At 35.2% G+C, this 11,216-nt stretch overlaps 1 protein-coding gene across 1 annotated transcript; it reads left to right on the plus strand.

Moving 5' to 3' along the window:
• LOC18786975 (zinc finger protein 830) lies at window positions 837–8,411 on the plus strand. The gene is made up of 7 exons (XM_007218673.2): window positions 837–1,149; window positions 1,970–2,069; window positions 2,642–2,858; window positions 6,881–7,091; window positions 7,539–7,614; window positions 7,713–7,759; window positions 7,871–8,411. Exons 1-7 carry the CDS (start codon window positions 1,061–1,063, stop codon window positions 8,049–8,051), a joined length of 921 nt encoding a protein of 306 aa, XP_007218735.1. The 5' UTR covers window positions 837–1,060; the 3' UTR covers window positions 8,052–8,411.

Here is an 11,216-nt window from a genome sequence, read left to right on the forward strand (position 1 = left end):
CTCTGAAGGCCAGATTTTACAGCCTTTAGGGTTTGTCTTGAGCATCGGTGGCTCGGCCAATGAAAGCAGAGTTCCCAATCAGAGATGGGTATTTGATCGAAGCTTGTTCAAGAGAGCTTGAAAACCCTCTTCAGTAGCTTCAAAATCAAGTAACCCAGGTAAAGAAAAGTTGTCATAAATTGATAACCTTGACCAGGTCTTTGAATGCCTCTTTCCCTTTGAAGAAGGCATCTGTGAATACATACAATGCTAACCAAGTTGGTGTTGGGTGACAGAAAAAGTGAGATAGAAAGAGAGTAACAAAATTTGCTCTAGAGTTTAATAACATTTGCCTCCATGCCATCTGCCGCTGAATAGAAATGTTCAAATTAATGTGTATATACATACATGTGCATGAGTGTGCATACATTATACACATACACACTGAATTCAGCTTACAGAAGCACAAATCTGTACTTCAAATCCAAAACCTTGCAAACAGATCAATGGAAGACCGTAAACTGATTGTTTCACTACTCTCGCAAACTTTCCAAAGCCCATAATTTATTGTGAGAATTTTTTTTTATTGCCAAATTAGTCACTGTATAATCAAACTTGTACAATTTATAAACATGGTGGCTGTTTTTCATTGAATAAACCTGATGAGTGACATTTAAAGAAGGGTTAAAAATCTTTTTTTGTCCTTGGATTCTACACAATATTTCACTTTGGTCACTAATAAATAATTGTACTCAAATTGGTTACTATATTAACCCAAATAACAAATAACCATATATGCTTCGTATTAACTATTCAGCCCAAACAAATCAATATATTTGTTTCTGTCACGTGGCGGGAATAGACCGCGGCTCTTTGCAGGAAAAACAGTAGGCCTTCCCACATCTGATACTTGTTTCCACGCCGTTCGTCTCATCCCCCTCTCTCTCTCTCTGTCAATCGCTTCGCTCCTCTCTGAGCATTCAGCCACGCACGACCTCATATCCGCCGTCGCCTCCACCGACGCCCTCTCTGAGACGTCACCCATCCCTCTCTCCCAGTCTCTGATTCATAGATATTAGAGATGGATGCTAAAGCCAGGAATAAGGCATTGTTTCGTGCTAGATTGAATGCCCAGAAGAAGGAAAAGCGCATAGACTCTCCTCTTGTACGGTCAGTGCTCACACCTCCTCTTTTCCAATTTTGCTTTTACACACACACACACACACACACACACACATATATTATTATTTGTAACTGGGTACTACATATTTGTACTTATAAGAACACAAATAAATTTTTTTAGACTAGGGACTTTCAGTTTAATGTAATATTATCATTTAAATTGCATTCTGTAGAACCCTTTTCGTAAATTTTGTTTTCAATTTATGTTTTCGAAACATAAATTGATTATTTTTAGTATTTAAAATTGGGACACCTAATGTGCATTTGTTTAAAATACATAATTTCATTTTTTAAGTAGTAGTTTTCTAGTTAAAAGAAAAGTTAAGCAGTGTTTATTACTGTTGGTTCTGTCAGAGTCTTGAATGTTTAATTGGTTTCATGTTAGAAAATCATGCTCTCAAATTTTGATCCTGTTAAAACTTTGAGCTAATCAAGCACAAAGTATGAATTTGGTTTAGCAGTCCCTTTTAACTGTTTACAAATGCATTATTCTGTTCTAGCTAGTAAAATATAATTTGTTAAGTAGTATCTAATTCCTTAACCATAATTTGAAATGAACCTCACGAGAACTCGTTGGGAATCAGCTAAGAAGATGCGGATTATGGAATGTCAAACAATCTTACTTTTATCTTTCCTGATTGTATCTAGGAATTTGTTATGTATACTATCTTTCCTTTACCTTTTATTTGATTTTTTCACTTGTTACTACTTCCGATATCTTGTTTTCTACTGATGAAGTTGATTTGTATATTTAAATTGCCAAGACAGAGTTTCTGACTGCTTCATCCCTTTCGTGCGATACATACAGGTATAATGAATCTGACCAGCCCGTATGCAGGGTTTGTGACATCGCTCTGAAATCTGAATTTCAGTGGGAAGCACATCAAGCATCTCGTAAACATCATGAGGTGATAACATTCATATAGTACTTTCCTAATCATAGGATTAAGCAACTAAGAGACCTACAAACATCTTGTAATATGGAAAATCCAAAGTTGATATGAAAGATCTAAATTTTTTTAACTAATATGAATAGGAGAATGCATCAATTTTTCCTGCTTCTTAACAGTTATAGAAATAACACATTTGTTGTCAATCAAATCATGTATTGTGATGTTGGAACATTACAATACTGTTGAATTCAATAACACCATTTTAGCTCTTGAAAGGTGGTTTTGTTACCATCTTGAATGGTTCCCTCTGTCTCGTTGCTCAGCAGTCTAGGTCTCATCCCATCCCTCTAAATGTAGGCAATGTCAAAATGATCTTGTTCGGTTACATCTTATTTCTCGTATACTAATTTGGCTTGGATAACCCATACATTTAATCTATATTTGGCAGAAAGAGGAAGCATTTCCTTCTGTTAGACTCTCTAGATTTGAACCTGGGATGCCATGAATATAGATGTGTTTCCTTTTTCTTTATCTTTAATTTAGTTATCTGGCTGAGTATTACTGAAGTGATGTTTCTATCGCAATAGGCAATAAATAATCTCAAAGCTACAGCAGCTGGACTAAACCGAGTCAACAACGCAAAAACTGAAGTCCGTCCAGAATTGTTGAAACCTGAACCTGAACATCCTCCGGAGTTGCATATCCCAAGACCTGAACGCTCTACAGAATTGCCTAGACCTCAAACGTCATCTGGGCTTCCTCCAGATTTTTTTGACAACCATGAGGCACAAAAACGAAATACTGGTGAGAATCTATTTCGTTTATATTACTATTATCACCACCCTATTGCTTAGTTTGATTGCCTGAGGAGTAAGGGCTGTATCATCTTTTATAGAGGATACAGACTTATATAAGGGAGAGACTGTATGTACTAGCCTTTTTGCACGGGTGTAGCTTGCTCTTTCATTTATTTGAACAAAAGGAGGATAGTTCTCCTCAACTATGCAGAATTCAGTTGTTGAAAAATATTTATGTAGTTAGCCAAGGGAAAGAGTAAGAAACTGGGTCAAGGGTGAGTGCATTCAACTTCTTGCTTTCCAGATTACAAATATAAGTGTAGCACTCCTTATGAATATAGTTATTCCAATATGTGTGCACAATCCAAATCTTTATAATATTTCGTCTTTTTTTGCATGGGTTTTTATCACAAATGGTCCCCGAGGTTGGCAAAATTATCACACCTTTGGCCCTTTATGTTTTTTTCTGACATTATTGGTCCTCTATGTTACTCACACATCAATTTGGTCCTGCTGTTTAGGTTCTGTCAAAATTTCTGTTAAATTGATGACGTGTCATGTATGTGGTGCCCACATATCCAATGAGATAATGACACGTGGATCTAAATAAAAAAAAAATTTAAAAAAAATTGGTTTAACATTTAAAATCTAAAAAAATTAGAAACTTAAATAAAGAAAATAAAAAATAAAAACTGCAGCAACTCTCCCCCTCCGCCCCTTCCCCTCATGTCCCTTCTGTCTCTCACCCTCTCTTTTTCTCTAGCCCCACCCGAGAAGGGACGAAATTAACCAAAATTTAAATAAAAGAGAGAGAGAGAGAGAGAGAGAGAGAGAGAGAGAGAGAGAGAGAGAGAGAGAGAGAGAGAGAGAAGGGAAGAAGAGGAAGAGGAGGGAGAGAGAGGCAAAGAGTGGATCTACTAAAGGGGGAGGGGTTGGCAAGGGGGGATGCTGACGTGTATTTTTGTTTTTGTTTCAGTTTTAATATTTTTTATTTATAAAAAGACTTAATTTTCTTTTTAAAAAGGATTTTAAGTTTTAAAATATTTAAAATATATCATATATTGTCTTTAAAGCCACGTGGCATTATCACGTGGTCACATCGCCAATTTAACAGAAATTTTGAAGGAACCTAACGGCATGACCAAATTGATGTGTGAGGTGTAACATAATTAAAGGACCAATAATGTTAGGAAAAAACATAAAGGACCAAAGGTGATAATTTCGCCAACCTCAAGGACCCTTTGTGATAAAAAGCCCTGTTTGCATTTCTGTTGCTAGGCGTATCCTAAGTATGCTTTATTGCTTTCCTCGTTGTGAATACTTTCTTATTGAGGAGTTCCTCTCAGGTAATATAATAAATAATAAGTGATAATAATTGTATTGATGGAAACAGAGTTTCACAGCACCTGTGTCCTCAGCAAAAATGTAGAAAATATCTGTGTAGGATAGCATCTGAAGCTGTACAACTAGTTTTTGAATTCATTGATGGCATTAGTTATATATAGGCAATTACCTATCTCCTTACTTTCAGAATTTTGTGATAATTGGCTGCTCTGAAGAGTTGAGCCCTTGCACTTATGGTGGATAGCCTGCAACTTTATGATTGGATTAGTTACACAGTATTTCTTTTACTATTACATATAATTAGGTGAGTGTATAACTTATAAGCTTATTCCAAAGAAGTCCTATGGCTGCCCTACCCAAAAAAGAGTTCTAGTTGAGCAGTTTTACTCTTCATGCAGCCCCAGAATTAATATATTGCAATAGATGATTGTAACTGCTTTTGGTTTGCCTAACTGGAAAAAAATTCAGATACGCTTGTGTGGATCTTCTCCTAATTTATGTTTCTGTTCTTGGAGGAAATATAGATTAGTTGTTACTTCATGATTTAAGATTCCAATAGTTTTTTCTCCTATGAAGCAAATAATAAGTTGTGCTTACTTGAAAAATTAGCATAATTGAATAAATAATTTTTTTTGCCTCCCATTAATTGTTTTGGTTGACGAAGCATATTAGGAGCTTAATTGTTTAATTTACATGAAGTCACTTTTTATATCAAGGTTTTGGGACTCAATAATTTTATGATATGATATCTACCAGTTGCAGTTTTTTTCCCGTATTATAAAATTGTGGATAATCTTGTTAAAATGTGAATCTGCTTGTTGTTTGATTTGCTTAAGATTACCTTTAAAGAACTTTTGATTATCAGTAGAATATTTTCTGGCCTTTTAGCTTACCTGCTCTATGTCTTTTAAGTTGTTTGTCTCATGTCCTGTGGTTGGATTAAAACACTCAGTTGAGATTAGGCTTGAACCCCTTGATCTTCTTCTTGTGGGTGCTCTCGGAGGGGAGTGGGTGATTCCTAAAGGGTGTTTTGAGCTCCTTAGTATCTATCTGAGGGTTTTGGGGAAGGGGAAGAGAGCTGGAATCCTTCGCGATTGTCTAGTTCATGCTATTTTCTGGAATATCTGGATGGAGCGAAATCGAAGAATTTTTCAGGGTCATATAGGAGTAAGGGTTGAGGAATTATGGGACAGAATTAAATTTTGGGCATCCCTTTGGGCTTCAGTTTCGGGGCAGTTCAAGGACTATCACTACTCTACCATCATGAGAGACATGATGGCAGTCTGAAGATGATTTTACTGAAGTTTTGTGTTTTTTAATTACAGAATTTTTTCAATCTTAGTAGGTCAGACACTCTTTATTTTTGGTCTTCTTGTTTGATCGAGGATTTTTCCTCTTGATTATCAATACAATGTTTCTATTCAAAAAAAAAAAATTATTGTCTTTTTTTGGGAGGAAGAATATTTATAAGCCCTACATTAGAATTCTCCACCGAAACACACCCACCAGATTAATTCTTAATCCATAGAATTCAAAAAGCATATTTCTCATGCAATTTAGCCCAATAGTTTGTTTTATTAGTTTAACCCCTAACTTGATATGACTAAAGTGCCGATAGGCCTGAGATTTTTAAATTTTTTTTCTCAACTGAAAATTTTTCATGTTGATTTTTTTCTTGGAAAGTTCCAATTAAAACTGCAAGTTTTCTCTTGCTTATTGAAAAAACAACTAGATGTGTAAATATATATGTTCTTGCTTCTCGTTTTCTATTAGTACAATTGATTTATTTGATAAATAAAATGCTAAAAAAGTACAATTCCCACCATCAATAGTTTTTCCTGCTTTCATTACATCATTAGAAGTATATGAAATTAAAAATGTTAGCACTATAATCTAATTAACCCCAGGGTTCCTGAGATGTAACCAGGCCAATAATCAATGATGGTTGATACTGGAGAAGATATTGGCAATGGGGTTTGAATTGTTATTGGAATTTTGAAATAGCGAAACAAATTTTATTAGTGGAAAAACAGAAAACAAATTGGTGTCCCCCTCATTAAGCCTCTTTCTTCGCTCATAATCAAGTGAATCAAGTGAAGGAAACAAGAAACTCCACTAAAATTTTCACTTCAACAAAAAAAATACCCACAACAATCCTATTTCAATAGTCCTTTATTTTATGACATTTAGTTAATATCACGCCTTTTCTTTAATGCCATTAGGCCACAAACAAACTGTTCGGCTTTCTTGTTTGATTATACAGTTTTTGGGTTTTATGAATCAATTCTTAAAGTTATGGTTTGTTATGGTTTTGATATGTGCCTTTTCTTACTTGGGTAATTTTCCCTTTTCTTGTTGTTGTAGACAGTAATTAATCTTTCCTTTGGGAAAACCAAATCTTTTGTGTCATATGTAGCTGCCTAGATGAAATTGGATCATTTATTTATGTTGTGCTGATATTGGCACAATATGGTGTCATTCTAGAGCTTAATTTTTTGTGGTTTATATTAAAATGATGTTGGTTTGGTCATATGTACAATACCAGCACAGAAAATCTAAGTAGAGGATTTGAACTCTGCCTGGAAGGCAATTTTTTGGATTTAGTTTTTGGACTGTCAATCTGTTTCTTTTTTTTTTGTTTTAGTGATATCGGTTAGTCTTTCTAACTTAACAATATCGTCTTAGGAACGGACTCTGTCACAGTGGCGGAGACTGATTCATACAAAAAGATTGAGACGAGAAAAACTGAGCCTGCCAGGGACCTTACACAGACATCATCACAGATTGCCAGTTCAGAAGCTAAGCAAATAAAGGGAGCTCTTCCTGAGGGCTTCTTTGATAACAAGGAAGCTGATTTATCTGCACGGGGAATAAAGCTTGTTAAGCCAGATGTCAAGTAAGTACACTGTTCTTATTAATAATAACTCCTAGATTATAATGGTGTTATTGTCTTAAAAGTTCTCTTATTTGTTTTTATTTTTCTAGTTTCTAGTCTAGTATGTATTTACTCCCAAAGGTTATTGGTTCTAAATTCCATTCTAGATATACATAGAAGTTCCAAATTCTGGTAAATATACTTGTTCATGTTAAAAGGATTCTGAAAAGGCTTAAAGAGTTCATAATTTGAATCTTCATACAGTGTAACTTGGGAAGTTTGTTATTTGAAATTTTTAGTTTTTGCAATATTGTCTTGAATATGCTGTGGGTCTCTTAGTGTCTTTTAAATTGTCGGGTGCAGTTGTCTTCTTTTAATGTCACTTTATTTTATTTTATTTTTCCCCTCTTGAAGTAGGTTTAACATGAACACATTGTGACCTTGAATTTGTGTTTGACTGTTGGGTAGAGATGAGTACAAAGAATTCGAAAAGTTGATCCAAGAGGACTTGAAGGAGGTCGATAATAGGTTGGAAGAAGAAGAGGTGAGCGCTTTTATATCCTTGCACTATTGTTTGTACTCTACATGAGGTTGATTTGCACACAAACTCATATCATTCTCGTCATTGCAATTGTGCCACAGATTGATGCCGCTGAGATGATAGAAGAGGCTGAATCAGTAGAGCAAAGGTGAGTTCAGCAATAAAGGTGCTGTGCTTTGATTTTATACATTCTTTTCTTTTTTGTTACTCTATTTTCCTCACTGTAAACTTTTACCTTCTTTGTTCTCCTTTCGCTCAGGACATATCGGGAGAAAGTAGAATTGTTAAGAAAGAAGAAAATGGAGTTGAAGGCTGCGAGTGCTTCCAAGCGCAGAAGAGTTTCAGAGATTGTCAAAAAGGAGCCCAGTCATGATGAGTCATTAAGTGATAGTGACAGTGATGAGAATTTTGCAGTGGATTGGAGAGCTCAACATCTTTGAATGCTCTTGGTCTCCTGTAGGATCTGTTCTTGACATGTTCAAAACCAGACAATGTAATGTGCCAGTGACTGGCTTTGGAACCTGTAGGTTCTTTGGTGCTAAAATTGGAAGCTTTGCTGAGGCTATGTGCAATTGGGAGTTTGTGAAGGTGAAAGTAAACATGCATACCTAACTCATTTGGGCATCCCCACCATGTTGCATGCATTTAAAAGAAGTGAAAAAAAAAACACACACATTTTCCCGTTGACATACTTATTTACAGCTTCAACCCAATCCATTCATTCTCCATGCCTAATTTGTTGGGAATTCTTTTTGGCCAATAATTTGTTGGGAATTTACAATGCTATTAGTAGATCTCAAGGTTTCACAATAAAGTCCAAGATGGCAAGATTTCATCAAATTAATTCATGGTTAGTTGTGCCATCAATGAAGATTATATATCCCCCGCTTCTTAAGTTCAATTTGGCATGAAACCAATTGACAAACACCATCATGATCTGAAGAAAAAAAGAAGGAAATAAGCCATTGACCAAATTCATATGTGAATAAATAGTACGAGACATTCTGAGGGAGGGAAGCTGTTGACCTTGTTTTCCTTTTCATGGGTACTCTATGAATCTATTGATAAGAAAAAGTAATAGCACAAAGAAACAACCAATGAATTAGGATTAAGGAGTCATAGAATGCCAAAGCCAATTACATTAAATAGAATGCCAAAGCTAGTTACACCAATTTGAACCCAAAAATGTGTTCAACCAAATGCAACACAAAAGGGCATAGAGCCCACTACAATTATTAAACTCACGAAAGGCATAAGGCCCACATAACAACATGAAGCCCATATAAAGGCAAAAGCCAACAAAATACAACACATACTTAGAAAACCCTAAGATAAAAAACATGAAAGGAATAAAGCCCACATAAGGACATGAAGCCCACATAAAGGCAAAAACCAACAAAATACAACACATACTTAGGAAACCCTAAGACAAAGAACACAAAAATGCTACACCACCCAAAACCCAAGAGCTGGGCCGCCACCAATGCAAGATCACAACCGACGAAGAGAAATCAGTAACCAAAGCTACAAACAGTCGATGGTGATGGACAAGCTACCAAGACTACAAAGAGCACTACTATAATCCAAGCAATAAGTGACACATACACTTTAAAGCATCTCCAACTCCATAAGTGCCACTAATGATAAACGACGGAAGAGACACCCGTGGAGTCGAATAGCAAATGATGGTGGTGGAGACCATAGGCCGAGACACAACCACCGATGATTGGTGGAAAATATGCATAGCAAAAACAAACACACAAATATAAAAACAAAGCTGATGCTGCCGAAGTCACCACAGTCGTCACCTCTGCTGCCGTTGCCGACACAGGGAGGAAGGTCATGTGGGGATTAGTTTTACAACAATTACAACAATTTTATATTAAAATTTACCAAACGGTTTTGACACTGTTTTTTATACTAACATCACTTTAAAAATATAGTTTACCAAGGTGTCAGGGGTTCAAAACTAAGACTATTGGTCTGCAAGTAAAAGCTCTTTTCCATTGAGATAGAACTCATAGGCTAAGTTAGAAATTGTTGGGTTCAAATAAAAAACACTTCGGGGAAATGATAGTAGGTGTCTTCTCAATATTGACTCATGATGCCATGCATATTCATTGAACACTTGTATTCCTATGAAGTACACAATTCATTGATTAGTCATGACTGATTATTTGTTTATAAAGTAAATTAAAATTTTAAATTACATTCTATATATATATAGCATATATATTCTTCCATTTTACTAACAGCCTAATATTTCTTTTCCTTAAGAAAACATGGATTTTTAAAATCAAGTACATTCCAATATACCAACCAATGGTGATATTCAAATTTTCAAACACTGTTTAGGAAAGTTAATTATTAACGAATGCTAGGTCCTACACTTGTACTTCAAAGTTGAATGGCATATAATATAATATTAATTACATGCTTACAATGAATAGTTTTAATACGGTTTTAAAAAATATATATCTTCTTGACTGCGTATGCTATCCTTTGAGTTGTTAAAATTATTTGGCAGTGTGATTAATTACAAACAAACAATTACTGTTGATATATCAATGTTAGAGGAGGTCCTAAATTCGAATTCCTGCACCCCACCCCATTGATAAAAAAGAGGTGATTGACTTGTTCAAATTATCTCTACAACTCACAAAATTGGCGTCTCCAATTGAAATCAAAGTCATTCAGATACTATTACATTTCACTCATGATAACCCCAGCATTTTGGACATAAACTTCGCAACATCATCATGACATGACATGAGCAGAGACACTAAGATTCCTCTTCTCCAAGGTCGTGTCCATGAGGATCATAGAAATTGTTTCTACCTCCACCTGCTAGAAACATTTGTCAAGGCACACACGCAAGCCAACCCACATTGATTCTGCCTTGCCGCAAGGCTAGATGAAAGAGTACTGATATTTTCACCCCCCTGTTCTATTTCCCCACCCAACCTTATTTTTAAAATTTTAAGGACAAATTCACTCCTTTGTAAAATGGATTCTAAGTACTTAGCAACAATTAAGTTGGAATATTAATCAAGATTAATTCAATGGCACAGACTTTCAAAATTTTATTACCTACCAATCACTGGATTTACCTATTTACACGCCCAGTCCAACTATCTATCCAGCTGTAGTTCGTCTTGCTCTCTCTAACTCTCTTGTGTTGCACACTTCAAGAAGTTTAATTAAAATTTTCTTCGTATGGTTGGTTAAGAAATAGGGAGATTCACTATTATGAAATGGACTTTAGAAACACACTCAAAGCCCATTTACAATATAACAAAAATGTTTTTAACTTCTTTTAAATTACAAAACTGTCATTGATTTCTTAAAACAAACCTAACCCCAAAACCTCATAAAAAAGCCCATACCACTCAATAGGGCATCAAAGTAATTTAATAATCAAAATTAAATTCAATAGGGCAAAGTTTCATTTTTTGGGTTTGTTTATAGAAATTAAATGGTGTAGGGGTTATTTATAGTTTTAGTGCTAAAAATGGGTATATGACTAAATATCTCTATAGGAAACCCATATAAATAGGGAAAAGGGGAAAAAACCCAACCCGAACTTTCCCTTTTCCTTAATGAGA

Source organism: Prunus persica, chromosome G2 (assembly GCF_000346465.2).
Source record: "Prunus persica cultivar Lovell chromosome G2, Prunus_persica_NCBIv2, whole genome shotgun sequence".
NCBI lineage: Eukaryota > Viridiplantae > Streptophyta > Magnoliopsida > Rosales > Rosaceae > Prunus > Prunus persica.